At 43.4% G+C, this 16,331-nt stretch overlaps 1 protein-coding gene across 1 annotated transcript in view; it reads left to right on the top strand.

Moving 5' to 3' along the window:
- Window positions 1-3,981: 3,981 nt before the first annotated feature.
- LOC145411918 (heparan sulfate glucosamine 3-O-sulfotransferase 6-like) overlaps window positions 3,982-16,331 on the top strand; it is an 88,976-nt gene continuing 76,626 nt past the window's right edge. The window contains exons 1-2 of the mRNA XM_080281888.1: window positions 3,982-4,119; window positions 4,443-4,879. Of these exons, the coding sequence (XP_080138014.1) occupies window positions 3,982-4,119; window positions 4,443-4,879 (575 nt within the window). The remainder of the gene's footprint in view (window positions 4,120-4,442; window positions 4,880-16,331) is intronic.

The following is a 16,331-nucleotide window of genomic DNA, read 5'->3' as shown; positions in this document are numbered from 1 at the left end:
ACTGACACAGAGACACAGACAGACTGATAGAGACAGAGAGATTGACAGACAGACAGAGAAACAGACTCACCGACACAGAGAGACAGCCAGAAAACGAGACAGACAGAGAAACAGACTGACTGAGAGACATAGACTGACTGATAGAGACAGGGAGATAGACGGATAGAGAAAAAAACTACCGGACAGGCAAAGACACACTGGCCGAATCGGTAGAGGGGTGTCCAGCAATCCTAATGGACCCAGGTTCGATTCCACGCAAGAGCAGAGAACATTTAAGAATCTGAATTTCGCTAAAACAGACTTTACTGATTTACCACAAGACCCGCCGACATGTAATAAAAACACCCCAATAATACCAATACACCAGTCCTGTATGAGACAGCCCTGGCATGTATTCAGTATGGACGGTGGGTGTTAGCGCCGAAGTGGTGACATATAGAGATTTGTATTACTTAGGAGGACTCTGGGGTTTAGGGACACACCCACACACCCACACACTCGCACACGCACCTGACAGACAAACGGACAGACGGATGAATATACACAGACAGTATACTTAGCTAAAAACATAACCCCGTTCTGACCCTCTTTTAAAACCTCTTCCTGTCTCACCCCCCCTCCAGTAAGAGAGAGAGAGAGAGAGAGAGAGAGAGAGAGAGAGAGAGAGAGAGAGAGAGAAGAAAAAAGACGAGGGGGGAAAGGTACAAAAAAGAGATAGACAGATAGGCAGATAGAAAAAAAACATGAGAAAGAAAAAAAGCGAGAAAAAAGAAAAAAAAAGAATTAAAAAAAGTTGGCTCTTATAATGAGACTGAGGCAAAGTATCATTGTGAGAGAGAGAGAGAGAGAGAGAGAGAGGTGGGGGGGGTGGCTCTTGTAATGAGATTGAGGCCAAGTATATGTAAGAGAGCTTGAGAGAGAGATAAGGGTGGGGAAGTGGTGGGAGAGGGGAGGGGGAAGGAAGAGGAGGAGGGGGGGCAGTAGAAGAGGTGGTGAAAGAAGTGTGGTAGAGAGGTGGTGTGGTAGTGTAGTGTGGTGGTGTAGTGTGGTGGTGTGGTGGTGTAGTGTGGTGGTGTGGTAGTGTAGTGTGGTGGTGTGGTAGTGTAGTGTGGTGGTATGGTAGTGTAGTGTGGTGGTGTGGTAGTGTAGTGTGGTGGTGTGGTAGTGTAGTGTGGTGGTGTGGTAGTGTAGTGTGGTGGTGTGGTAGTGTAGTGTGGAGGTGTGGTAGTGTAGTGTGGAGGTGTGGTAGTGTAGTGTGGTGGTGTGGTAGTGTAGTGTGGTGGTGTGGTGTGGTAATGTAGTGTGGTGGTGTGGTAGTGTAGTGTGGTGGTGTGGTAGTGTAGTGTGGTGCCGTTGTGGTGCGATGGTGGTGTGGTAGTGTAGTTTGATGGTGTGGTAGTGTAGTGTGGTGTGGTGTGGTGTGGTAGTGTTGTGTGGTGGTGTGGTAGTGTAATGTGGTGGTGTGGTAGTGTAGTGAGGTGGTGTGGTAGTGTAGTGTGGTGTGGTAGTGTAGTGTGGTGGTGTGGTAGTGTAGTGTGGTGGTGTGGTAGTGTAATGTGGTGATGTAGTGTGGTGGTGTGGTAGTGTAGTGTGGTAGCGTGGTATTGAAGTGTGGTGGTGTGGTAGTGTAGTGTGGTGGTGTGGTAGTGTAGTGTGGTGTGGTGTGGTAGTGTAGTGTGGCGTGGTGTGGTAGTGTAGTGTGGTGGTGTAGTGTGGTAGTGTAGTGTGGTGGTGTAGTGTGGTAGTGTAGTGTGGTGGTGTGGTAGTGTAGTGTGGTAGTGTAGTGTGGTGTGGTGAGGTAGTGTAGTGTGGTGGTGTAGTGTAGTAGTGTAGTGTGGTGGTGTGGTAGTGTAGTGTGGTAATGTAGTGTGGTGTTGTGGTAGTGTGGTGAGTTGTTATACTCCTTTCACCGTAACCTGGCCCAGATTTTCGTCCATTTGCTTCTTGTTTCACGTACATGAATGGCTGAAACACACACACACACACACACACACACACACACACACACACACACACACACACACACACACACTTCTGCTGTTGTACTTCTTTTTCGTAGCACTTCTTTGTGACTAATGTCATATTCGAGTATATAACCTACTGCCACAACTCACAGTTCAATATGGAGAGATGATGGTAGTAGTAGTAGTAGTAGTAGTAGTAGTAGTAGTAGTGAAGGGTGGAGGAGGGGTGGTATAGATAAGACGGTAGGAATAATCTAACAGAATGCGTAAGAGTGGTAGAGGGAGAGAGAAAGGTGGGGGAGAGGTGAGGGGAGTTGATGGAGGGGTTAGGAGGGATAGGGTAGGGGGCAGCACACTGGTAGGGGGATGACTATTGATGTGGTGAATGGATGGTGTGGTGGATGCTTGGCTGTGATGGCCAGCATGAGGAAGGGAAAATTCAGGTTATCACTCTCACGTCCCAAGAAATGTCTGGTCCTGCCATCGACCACAGCATCAGTAATGGGGGTAGTGATGCCTGTGTAGGGATGGCACAGGCTCAAACAGGCGACCCGTACATAAGGTATAGAGCAGGGTTACTCAGCTGGCCGCCCGCGAGCCAAACCCGGCCCTTGAGTCGTTTTTCCTTGGCCTTTTGACAGACTCTGAAGAATGCAAATAAACAAATACCGGTACAAACATAAAACAAAAAATTTTACAATTTTTCTTTCTATGCATTTGCTTAGTGGAAAATATAATAGCAAATTATACATGAATTTTTCGCTTCGTTCTATGTGTAAGTATTTATATACAGGAAAAAAAAAGCTAAAATAAAATGTATGGCACTTCTATCAATCTGACTTTCATAATCCAACCCTACTCCTTGAATAACCCTGGTACTGAGGCAAGAACACACTACTGCTCGTGACACCCAGCTGTATGCATACTGACTAAATACAACCTTCGCTATTTTTGTGCAAAGCAATTCACACAGATAACCTTCCTAGGAGTCGCAAAATCACGTCGCAAAAATATCGTTTTGCTCTTTTTCCACTCTCTCTCTTTCTTCATCACTCATAATTCCACAACAAAACGGTGTATACGAGCGTATTACGCACCAAAGTGCTTATTAACAACCGGGGAAGTGCCTTATTACCTAGAGCAGCATTACAGTTGCAGTACGCGAGTTACAGCCTGATAACATTCTCTAGCACTCAGACTTCTTCCCGGAATATATAAAACTCTACGGAATTGTATTGCCCCATTTCAAGTATGCATTTTACGTTTACTGTATCAGTAATCGTGGTAACCATTATGACGCAGTTAAAAGTAGTTTTGTAATATAACTAACTTGTATTCGATAGCTGCCTTCCATAAAAGATCAAAATCTAGAAAAAAAAATTATTCTGGAATGGTTAAGATGTTGGGATGGAAAAGTGCAGAAACAAGAGCTGAATAAAGCATAGAAATAAAACAGTATTTATGATGGGAGGGCATTCAGAGTTCATCATCATGTTTCTTTCCACCAACAAGAGGTATCACGTAGGGTGCAGAGGACAGGGACAAATGTTTTAATGAGCTGTAGGAAGTCATATACACTGTAAAGTACTTTGAGCCAATATTTCCCAATGTCTTAACCTGCCTCTTCTCCGCCTCCCTCAGGGCCGGGTGGCATCCCCAGGTGATGGCATGTAAGGTCTTCACTCACCATGCCTCCTAATCGCCGTCTGTGCAGCCTGGCCAGCGGCATAGTCACCATATTCTTCTGCCTCTCCTTCATCGCCAACCAGCTGGACCCAAGACGGGGTATATTTGCCCCTGAGGTAGACCGCTTCTCGTCAGATCCACCCAGACCTCAGACCCTTCTTAGTCTCTTAAATATGACGTCCATTGTTCAAGCCCAGTCGTCTAGTTTCCACGCCCAAGGATTTCAAGATTCTCCCCAAACACAGAACTATTATGCCGAAGCACCTCAAAATTATCAGCAACGATATAGCCTCCAAACCCAGAATCCTTGCCAGATCTTACGTTCCAGCTCATGATTCTCAACAAGGATCTAATTTTCAACCACAAGGAGTTCTTGAGTATCACCAGCAGCCCAAGTCTCACCCACAAGGACTGGAAAATCCTCAGCATGCACCTTATTCTCACGTCCAACAAGGCTTTTATAGCTAGGGCAAGTTTAAAACTCGGGGACCTCGAAACTTGGCAAATCCTCACTTGTCATCCAATTCTCAGGCCCAGGGGTCTCTAGACAAGGTTAATTTCCACTACACATCTAATTTGCACCCTCAGACACCTTCAGATTCTCAGAACACATCCAATTCTGAGCCACATGGGCCTTTGAATTCAGAAGTATCATTCCACACATCCACTTTTCAAAACCAAGGACTTCTAAACCCATTCAGTTTTCACCACCGATCCAATTCTCAACTTCAGTCACATCAACCACTTAATTCTCAACCCTAAGCACTTCAGGCGCAAGATTCTTACCCTCAGGCACTCAAAGAACCCACTTACCAGGCCCAGGCACTTCGACAAACTCAAAGTCAATCGACACACACAAGCAATTCCCAAACTCGACTCCATGTGCACCCACGAGACATCACCTCTACACCCACACCAGGCATCAGTTCGGGCTTTGATGAACCCTCAAGCAGCCCCCAATCAACCCCTAAACAACCCCCAAACAGCCCCGAATCAACCCCTAATCAGCCCTCTCAATCGTCCTTCAATCAATCTTCAATCGACCCACAATCAACGGCAGAGCGAGGATATGGACAGTGCAAGAAGAAGTACTGGAGATGTGACAGCTCACCTACGGACCCAGAACCTCCCTTAGAAGACCTACAGGAGCCTGAAGACCTGCCTGCACACCCGTTCACCGCCCCTCATTGGAGCCAGTATGCAAACAGGGGATATACGGTTGTAGGTGAGTTTGCCCTTAAATGTCTTCTCTTTTTCTCTCGTTTTTCTGTTTCTCTGTTTTACTGTCTGCCTCCCTCCGCAGGTCTATCTGCCTGCCCCTAACGATATGTCCATCCATCCGTTTATTTATCTATCTACTGATCTGTCTAATTATCTATCTGTTAGTCTGTCTAGTTATCTATCTACCTACCTACCTGTCTATCTATTTATCTGACTAACTATAATGAATTACTGAATGTATGAATGAATCTATCTGAACATCTATCAACTTATCTATGTCAGTCAGTCCATCAGTCTATCTTTCTATCTATCCGCCTATCTATCCATCGATCCATTCACCTTCTATCCACCTTCTCGTGCACATAAACCAAGACAATTCTTTCAGCTTTGTCAGGACGAGAGAGTTCAGTTTCTTGTGAGAAGGACAGGGATAGATAGACAGATAGATAGATAGACAGATTGATCGATTGACAGACAGACAGAAAGAGAGACAGATGGACAAACACAGAAAAAGACAGATATATAGATAGACATAAAGATAGAAGGATAGAACGACAGATAGGTTGACAGACAGACAGATAGAAAGGCAGATAGAAAAAGACCAATAAAGACAGATAGATAGATAGATAGACAGATAGTTAAATCAATAGATAGGTTGACAGACAGGCAGATAGACAGATAGACAAATAGTTAGACACAGATAGATAGACAGATAGATATTTCGACAAATAAATAGATAGATGGAGAGATAGATGGATAGATATTGAGATCAGCAGATAGATTGACAGATAGAAGGAGAGAGAGACAAACACAGATATAGACAGACAGACAGACAGACAAAAGAGGAGAGTTCATAAATCAGATTTCTTGTAAGAAGGATAGAGATAGAGAGATGGAGGGATAGATAGATAGATAGATAAATAGATAGTTATATAGATAGATAGATATACAGAGCAACATATAGATTGGCAGACAGACAGATAGAAAGACAGATAGGCAAACACAGATAAAGATAGAGATAGATAGATAGATAGATAGACTAACAAGACGAGAGTTCATAAATCAAGTTTCTTGTAAGAAGGAGAGATAGATAAATAGATAGATACTTAGATAGATGGATAGATCGACAGGAAGATTGACAGACAGATAGAAAGACAGATAGACAAACACAGATAAAGACAGACAGACAGGTAGATAGATTGATAGACAGGCAGACGGATAGATATATAGATAGATAGACAGATAGATCGACAGATAGGTTAACAGACAGAGATAGATAGATAGATAAACAGAGACAGAGATAGATAGATAGACAGATACTTCGACAGATATAGATGGATGGGTGGTTGGATGGATAGACAGAAGATAGATAGACAAGATATAAATCAACATTTTCTTGTGAGAGTCTTGGGAAGGGCAGGGTGAGGCGAGGACAAATAGATAGATAGATAGATAGATGGATAGATAGTAGATAGATAGTAGACAGATGGATAGATAGCTGCAGATAGACAGATGGGTAGGTAGATAGATACACTGGCAACAAAGAGATGCAGATGGACTGATAGATAAAGATAGATGGATAGACTGATAGATAGATAGAATGATCTAGAGATGGATAGACTGATATAGACATATATACATATATATAAGTATAAATGTTAATACAATATATATATATATATATATATATATATATATATATATATATATATATATATATATATATATATATATATATATATATATATATATTGTTACGGAACAGAGAAAGATAATGTACACTTTAAGTGAGAATACTAAAAATCACTACTGTCCCGTAAAGTTCCAGGTTCAAAACAAAAGAGTTAGGTAAAATTACAAGTTAAAGTTTAATGCTCAAACTAACAACAAAACATTCAGGACTCATAAGGATAATGTAATGGCAAAAACAGGTTAAATATATGGTTAACTGCAATAGCCTCTATTAACACGAAATTAGCAAGAGTAAATTTATTTAAGTCAGCCCTGATAAAATGAAAATACACTGGGTAATGCTCAGTTAATGCAAGATAAATTATTACAGATACAAAGTATTATTAAGGATGAATGGTTGCGGAGAGAACGGACGTGTGCTGAACTCTCCTCCAGATTCTAGGGCTGCCCCACCGGCAATAGTTTTGCACTTTCCCTGATTAAAGTTAGGATAGCTAGCGTTCACATTCCTCCCTACCCTTATTAGAGATATAGTAGGTGTCTGTATCTGTTTACTGAGATTGCCTTTGCTTTCACACCTCTGCAGTGTACCCCCCACTGATCGCTCTGGGGTGTGAGTTATACACGGGCGCGTCCTCCCGAGAGTGGTTTGAGAGGGTAATCTCAGGCTAGGTGTGTCTTTCCCAGGTACCTTGTCCCTTGCTTGTTTTTCTCCTTCTTCCCACTTCCCCCTCACGGGGGAAGTGGTTGCTATGACGGACGCCCCTGCTGCCTCCCCCCCCCTTCAGGGGGTGGTCCTGACGAATGTAGGAACGACAGGACTGACCACCCCCAGACTGACGGACTCCAAACTCGTGCCCCACTTGACGTTCCTGTCGACAATGCCACGTTCGTCATTATCCATGCTCTAGGTTCGACTCCCCTGTCCAGTCTCAATCCCTTCCTTATCAAGAAGGTGATTGACCACTGTGCAGGAGAAGTCGAACAAGTGAAAAAACTTGCTAACGGAGATCTGGTAAAAACTGTTAAATCGTCACAAGTGAGAGATTTGCTGAAACTGCGTAAATTCCACTGTCACGATGTCGAAGCCAAAATCCCAGTCTCCATGAATTCTTGCAAGGGTGTTGTCACTTGCAGGGATCTCATGGTGATGAGCGAGGACGAAATCGTACAAGAATTAGCGCAGCAAGATGTAATTGAAGCTAAATTCATAACTCGTTATTCGGAAGGCATAAGGACGAAGACAGCAACTATTATCTTGACATTTGCCAAAATTTCTCTTCCTAGTCAAGTCAAAGTTGGTTATGAAATCATTCACGTTCGACCATACATCCCTAACCCTTTCCGTTGCTTGAAATGCCAGTTGTATGGGCATGGTTCGAAGACTTGTCGGGCTTCCCAGCCAGTGTGTGGCAAGTGTGCAAGCCAGGGTCATGATGCGGAACATTGTACATCTGAGACGGTCTGTTGCTTTCACTGCAAGGGCGCTCACTCCACTTCCTCTAGGGATTGTCCCAAGTGGAAGGAGGAGAAGGAAGTCCGCACAGTGAAGGCAACTGAGGGCATTTCCTATTACGAAGCTAGGAAAAAGGTGAAGGAGTTGCATGCAACTCCCACGCCGAATAGGTCCTATGCTTCGGCGGTAATGTCCCGTCCTGTGATGTGCTCTGTAGAGACCCAGACTGACCCTGTCTTTCTCCTTCCTGCCACTCACAGTACATCTCCATCTCGACCTCCTGTCCGTTCCAACTCTCTCACTGACATCCCTAAATCATCAACTTACTCTCAGGCTGCTGCTGCCTCTCCATCAGTACGGCCTAAAACGAAGCCTGACAAGTCTAGTAAAAGTAACATGACCACCCTCACAAAACAATCTCGTCCTCATATTCTTCCAGTTCCCACTCCAGCGAGGGAGAGGAAGGTTAGCTCTTCCTCAGGGGAGTCAGGGAACCTCGTAATTGACGACAATATGGAGGTTTCCGTGAACAAGCACCGGGATAGGTCCCCCGGTAGTCGCTCGCCTGCTGGCGGGCGACAAAAAAAGACAAAGCACACTGGCCCCCAACGAAAATCTTAAACCGTCGCTTTCACTGTACTACAGTGGAATTGCAGAGGTATTGGGAATAAGTTACACAATATAGCAATCTTGCTTTCTATACACAGGCCAGATGTTGTTTGTTTACAGGAGACGCGCCTGGAGGATCACCCTGATCCTCCACAGTTCAAACACTACCACTCGTATAGAAGATATGAAGGTCACGGAGTAGCCATATACACACACAAATCACACCCACAAACGGAAGTGATTCTAAATTCTACTCTGGAAGTGGTCGCGTGCAGTGTAAAATTTAATAACACGTATCTGTCTATTTGCTCTCTGTACTGTCCTCCACATGGCCCCATTGATAGTGATGCTTTAAATTCACTAATGGAACATCTCCCTGGGAATAAGTTAGTGTTGGGCGATTTTAACGCCCATCACTATCAATGGGGTAGCTTGAGGATTGATGGTCGTGGGGAGCAAGTAGCCGATCTAATACTACAGTCCAACCTCTGTCTTCTGAACGATGGTAGAGCGACTCGTGTAGATGATCGTACTGGTAACTTTTCGGCCATTGACTTATCTTTGGCCTCCCCTGGTATACATCAAGATCTCTCATGGGACCCTTACGAAGACTCCTTGGGAAGTGATCATTTACCCATCTGTCTTTCTTATACACGCGACATCATTTCGGACCCTCCACCTCCAAAATTTAACTATAAGAAAGCAGATTGGGGATCCTTCTCAAGGATCGCCAATTTAGATATATCTGGGGAGACCATAGATGTTAAGGTCGAAAATATAACTACTTCCATATTACACGCAGCTGAGGCTGCTATTCCCAAGACTTCTACAGTTCATGCGAAGCATAGAGCACATTGGTGGACGCCGGATTGCCGACAAGCATTAAGAAAACGCAATAGGAGATACAGGATTTTTGATAGTCAGCCCACTGAGGAAAACTTTATTGCATACAAACAGGCACGGGCTGAGGCAAGGAGAATAATAAGAAGGGCCAAACGTGACTCCTGGCGGTCCTTTGTGTCCACGGTGACTCGTACAACACCATTACGTAAAGTCTGGTCCACTATAAGAATATTAAATAATAAAGGCCCATATTTTCCAATCACCACCCTTCAGGTTAATAATAACATCTATGACGAGCCCGTGGACGTTGCTAACATCCTCGCCAGGAGTTTTTCTCATGTAAGTAGCTCAGCCAATTATGATCCTCGTTTTCAACATCATAAACGCATGGCTGAGCTACAGATATTAGACTTTGCCACAGAAGACGTAGACTCCCCGTACAACCAAGAGTTTACGCTAGATGAACTGCTCCTTGCCCTTAAATCCTGTAAAGACACCAGCCCTGGACCAGACACCATCACGTACGGTATGATCCAGCATCTTAATCAGGACAACCTGATTAAGATGTTAGCATTGTACAATGAGATTTGGGCGTCTCGAACGTTCCCAAACTCATGGCACTTTGCGCACGTCATACCGATACCCAAAGAGGCTGGTCGTCTTATGAATCCCACTTCATTTCGTCCTATTGTGTTGACTTCTTGTCTATGTAAGGTTATGGAACGTATGGTTAACAATAGGCTTCTTTTTGTTTTAGAGTCGAAGAATTTGTTAAATGATCAACAATGTGGCTTCCGTATATACAGAAGTTCACTAGATCATTTAATGAATTTGGAGCATTGTATTGCAGAGGCATTTCCCAATAAAGAATTCATGATAGGGGTGTTCTTGGACATCCATAAAGCCTATGACATGACATGGGGACACGGTATACTAATGAAGCTCTATGCTTATGGTTTAAGAGGAAATTTGCCTATTTTTATTTCAAATTTCTTAAGGGACAGGACTTTCTCTGTCAAATTGCCCCGTAACGTAACATCGGATATATTTATCCAGGAAAACGGGGTGCCGCAGGGAAGTGTGCTTAGTCCTACTTTATTTAGTATTATGATCAATGATATTCTGTCATCAGCTCCCATCCCAAGGAATCTTAAATACTCGCTCTATGCTGACGATTGTGCAATATGGCACTCTTCCCTTAATGCACAATTTTCGGCTGGGCGGATTCAAGCAGCCCTTGACTCCGTCCACCAATGGGCCTTGCAGTGGGGATTTAAGTTTTCCGTCCGTAAGTGTGCCGCTATAGTCTTCACTAATCGTAACGTACCTAATTTGTGCTTAACTTTGGATAATCAGGCGGTACCTTTTCAAAATTCTGTAAAATTTTTAGGATTACATTTTGATCGTAGAATGAATTTTAAACTTCACGTTAATACTTTGCTTGCTCGTTGTGATAAACCGTTAAATGTCCTCAAGTACTACATGGGGTGCCGACAGAAAATCTTTATTAATGGTGTATAAGTCCCTTATTCGATCGAAGCTAGACTATGGCGCACAGGTGTATTGCTCAGCATCTGATGCCACGCTGAAAGGATTGGATGTGTTGCAGAATAAATGCTTGCGAATGTGTCTTGGAGCTGTACGGTGTACCCGTGTGGCTCGTATGGAAGTGGAGGTGAATGTGCCTCCCCTCCGTATTCGCCATGACCACCTGGCCTTGTCCTACGGCGTAAGGACATTAAGGAAAAGCAATATCGGCAATGTGGCCTGTACCCCCCTGCGTCAATACCACCACCTTCTGCGGGGGGTGCGTCGGCCACTTGCCGCTCGCCTCCACTTACTGACTCAGGAGCTTGATGTGGATCCCAGTGACTGTGACAAGTTGGTGCTTAAAAATATAGCGCCTTGGGAGCCACCCGGCTTTACAGTCGATGTTACATGGCTCCCAGCACCAAAGGCCAAGGCGCCGGAGGCGGAGGTCCACCACTTGTTTCGTAACATCATTGTTCGTCACTTGGGGTCCCATCAATTGTACACCGACGGCTCCAAGTCGAGTGAATGTGTGGGTGCAAGTGTGTGGTCGACTGAATGTGCCCTCAGGTATCGGTTGCCGACTCATACATCTGTGTTTACTTCAGAACTCTTTGCTATTGACAAAGCCATAGACTATGCTCTCAATTCTAGGCATGACTTATTTGTCATATTTTCAGATTCAAAATCAGCCCTTCAGGCAATTGCATCTTGTACTACGGACTCTCACGAGATCCAGGGCCGCATCGTTAATAAGTTTCATTCATGCAACAAGTCATTCACGCTGATCTGGGTGCCTGGTCATTGTCGTATCTACGGCAATGAGCAGGCTGACTTACTTGCAAAGTCGGCTGTAGAGCTCGAGGAGACTTGGGACGTTCCTCGTGATCTACGGTCGAGTCTCTCTCTCGGAAAGAAATCAATAAATCTTCTGTGGCAAGATCAGTGGACCAGACTAAATATTCCAACTTGTAAGCCGTACCTGGGCGACTGGGACACTGCCAACCGTCCCAGTCGCCTAGAAGAAAAAGTGTTGGCACGGTTACGGCTTAATGCCACCATTTTAACCCACATAAAACCATATATGGAAAGACACTTCCCACCGCACTGTGACATCTGTAATGCGGTGTTATCTATCAGTCATATCATCCTGCGCTGTCGGCGATTTATTCGTGAACGTGCTTCACTTATAAATTACTGCGGCGCAGTAGACGTCCCCTTCACCCTTTCCACCATCCTGGGTGATGGGGACATTGTTATGACTGATAAATTGATGGCTTTCTTGAGAGAGACCGGACTGATCAGAGTGATGTGACTTTTTTACTGTGTGGTTATGGTTTTTATGAAGAGTAAATATGTATATATTGTAATATTAATTAGGGTTGACAGTTGACATATTTTAAATAGTTCCTCCTCCCACCGATCTATTTCTAATATTGATGTCCCCTACATTAAGCCAAGTTCCTCGCCTGACAGTCACCAGCTGATGAGTGCAAGTGTGCAATATAGGAAGGTATTGGGCACTTGCAGTCGATGGTGGTTTGCTGGGCGAGGTTCTTCACTTTCTGTACAAATTATGTAAATACATTATATTATCTTGCTTAAGTTATTCTAATTAGGGACGAAAGCTGACGTATATGGAAATGTTCCTGACTCGTCTGGTTCCCTTTCATATATTGATGTCCCCTATATTAGGTTGTGCCTCGACTGACAGTCACCAGGGGATGAGTGCAGGTATGTAATGTAGAAAGTCATTACATATCTGCAGTCGATGGTCTTCTGTTAGTCGAGGTATTTTTACCATTAGTGTAGGTCTAGCTATTTGTCTCTGTAGGATTTAGTATAGGTTAGCGATTTGTCTGTTAGGTGATTAAGTTTAGGGTCTTTAGATTAGTTTTACTTTATAATATAAGGTACAAAAAATATAAAACCAAGAAAAAATCAAAAAATTAAAAATACAAAAAAAATTAAATAAGATTAAAATTATTATATATATATATATATATATATGTACGTTTGCATGAAAGTGTGTCTGTATGTATGCATAGAAGCGTGTGTGTGTGTGTGTGTGTGTGTGTGTGTGTGTGTGTGTGTGTGTGTGTGTATGTATGTATATATATATGTTTGTATATATATGTATATATGTTTAAATGTATATACATATATATATATATAAATGGCCTTAATAACCAGGGGCTATGGCCCCAATGGTTGATAGGCCGGAAAAAAAAAAAAAAGTATTATTAATGATGACTGACTTCCAAACTTTACATTAATTACGAAAACCTCACTAGGCCTAAGAATTAACCTTATGCTACACAGTACAAGAAAAAATGCAACAACAGTTATACTCAAATTACACACAGCTGCTAGATGTTTGGAGATTTCTTGAGCACTCACAATAATAATAACTGTACAGGGGAGGACAGAGATGTGAACAAAATGAGGAGCAGATCTAAGTGGCAATGATGCAGAGACTGAGCTCATTATATAGGGGCCAGCAGAGCTTGATACAACTTGTAAGAAGGATGCGCAAATGAAGCCATGGGGACAAAGAGTTGACAATCCTGCTCTGAACTCCAGAAATGACGACTTACTCTACTATAACGGTAGAAGGGAGGAACTGAGGCAGAACACGCTCGTGATCAAACATGCAGCATACTGTGCGTTAGAATTACACAAAGGATGATGAAATCATAGGCTATGTAACACCTCCCCACAAAGAAAAAGAAATTTACAAAAGAAATTTCTTATTACTCTAAAACAATCTGTCTAAAGCCTAGATAAGCAATCTGCAATAACATTTTCTTTCCCCTTGACATGTTGTATGTCTAATGAATACTCCTGAAGAAGTAGACTCCATCTTGTCAATCTCTGATTTTTATCTTTAAACTTACTAAGGAATTTCAGAGGGTTATGACCGGTATAAATGACTATGGGGTCAAAACCAGAACACAAATAAAATGAAAACTGCTGTAAACCCAAAATCAAGGCCAAAAGCTCTTTTTCAATAGCTGAGTAGTTCTTTTGAGGTGGAGTGAACTTCTTACTGTAATAAGATACAGGGTGTTCAATACCCTGATCATCCTCTTGCAGCAAAACAGCCCCAGCTCCTGTATCACTTGCATCAACAGCCATCTTAAAAGGCTTAGCAAAATTTGGAGTAGCGAGCACTGGCTGACTTAATAGGATAGCTTTAAGTTTGCTGAAAGAGGATTCACAGTTATCGGTCCAGACAAATTTAACTCCCTTTTTCAGTAGGTCTGTAAGTGGTGATACAAGAATAGAAAAGTTAAGAACAAATCTCCTGTAATAACCTACCATTCCCAAAAATCTTTGTAGCTCTTTCCTACTTTTAGGTCTGGGAAGATCACTTATAACCTGAACCTTAGCTCCTGGTGGTGCAACATGTCCATCACCAATTACATACCCAAGGTACTGAACTTTAGCTTGACCAAACTCACACTTTGATAAATTAGCTACAAGATTAGCCTGAACCAAACGCTCAAGAAATTTACTGACATGGCATAGGTGATCTTTCCAGTTGTCACTGAAGATTAATACATCATCAATATAAACAGCACACCCTGCCAATCCCTCTGTTACAACATTCATGAGCTTCTGAAATGTGGCTGGTGCATTCTTCATACCATAGGGCATCACAGAACATGCAAAAGTCTTTCCTAGTGTTACAAAACATGAGATCTCCCTAGCACGTTCAGTCATAGGTACTTGCCAGTATCCCTTTAACAAATCAAACTTACTTATGTACCTAGCCTTTCCGATCTTGTCTATGCAATCTTCCACGCGAGGGAGAGGGTAAGTGTCTGTTTTGGTTATCTGATTAACACGCCTGTAGTCAATGCAAAGCCGTTGTGACCCATCTGGCTTAGGGACTAGAGTGACAGGAGAACTCCACTCGCTCTGACAGGGCTCAACCATCTTGTGGTCCAACAGGTAGCCAAGCTCCTTCTGGATGAGAGGAACTTTCACTGGGTTCACACGGTAAGGAGGCAATTTAATTGGCTTTGCGTCTCCAACATCGACATCATGCATCAACACAGTGGTTCTTCCTGGAGTGGCACGGAACACTTGCGGGTACTCCTCCAGTAATGCCGAAAACTCCTGCCTTTCCTCGGGAGGTAGATGAGAAAGCTTAGTCTAGAGATCATTCATGATATCAGGATTCTTCCCCAAACTATCACTCAGGCTCATGCTGCATGGGAGAGCTTCACTTGCAGACTCGGGTGGAACAGCTACAGTGCAGACTGGATTATTTTCGTCCCGCCTGTGATATATTTTTAGCATGTTGATGTGACAAAGTTGCTTGTTCTTTCTACGATCTGGTGTGGCGATGACATAGTTGACATCACTAAGTTTCTTCTCCACGAAATAAGGACCACTAAACTTGGCTTGAAGAGGTTGCCCATGCACCGGTAGCAGAATCAAAACCTGATCTCCTGGCTGAAAGTGGCGTAACCTGGACTTCTTATCATACCAAGTCTTCATCTTCTCCTGAGCAGCTCCTAAATTCTCTCTCGCCAGCTGTAAAGCAGTGGACAGCCGTTCTTTGAACTTCATCAGATACTCCAGCAGGTTGACGTCATCTTCCTCCGACAGCCAGCATTCCTTGAGTAGCTTAAGGGGTCCTCTTACTTCATGGCCAAACAGTAGTTCAAAAGGTGAGAAGCCCAGTGATTCATTTGGAGATTCTCTTGCGGCAAACACAACGAATGGAAGACCTTTATCCCAGTCTTTCTGATGTTCGAAACAGTATTTCTTGAGCATCGATTTGAGTGTTTGATGATATCTCTCCAACACTCCTTGGGTCTGGGGATGGTAAGCTGAAGACGTGATCTGGGTGATGCCCAACTCTTTCAGAGACTGCTTGAAAACATTCGACATGAAATTACTTCCCCGGTCTGACTGTACCTCCTTGGGCAGACCAAACTTTGTGAAGAACCCTAGCATTTCCTTAACCACGTTTTTGCTGAGATATTTCTAAGTGGAATGGCTTCAGGATAACGAGTAGCCATATCAATCAGGGTCAACACATAAGAAAATCCTGAAGAAGTCTTAGGAAGAGGGCCCACAATATCCACCAACACACGGGTGAAAGGCACCTCAAAAGGAGGAATGGGAATTAGAGGTGCAACCTTTTCGGTCTGATTACACTTCCCCACAACTTCACAGGTGTGACAAGACTTACAATACCAGGAAACATCCCTGAAGATACCTGAGCCAGTAGAAGTGTTTCAAAATGCGTGCCACAGTCTTCCTCACTCCAAGGTGTCCTGCCAAACTGGAATCATGAGCCACTCTAATGATAT

Source organism: Coenobita brevimanus, chromosome 91 (assembly GCF_032717465.1).
Source record: "Coenobita brevimanus isolate Jiangsu-jjx chromosome 91, ASM3271746v2, whole genome shotgun sequence".
In the NCBI taxonomy this organism is placed as follows: domain Eukaryota; kingdom Metazoa; phylum Arthropoda; class Malacostraca; order Decapoda; family Coenobitidae; genus Coenobita; species Coenobita brevimanus.
The sequence above is the reverse complement of the archived record's forward strand: the minus strand, read 5'-3'. Positions and strand labels throughout refer to the sequence as shown.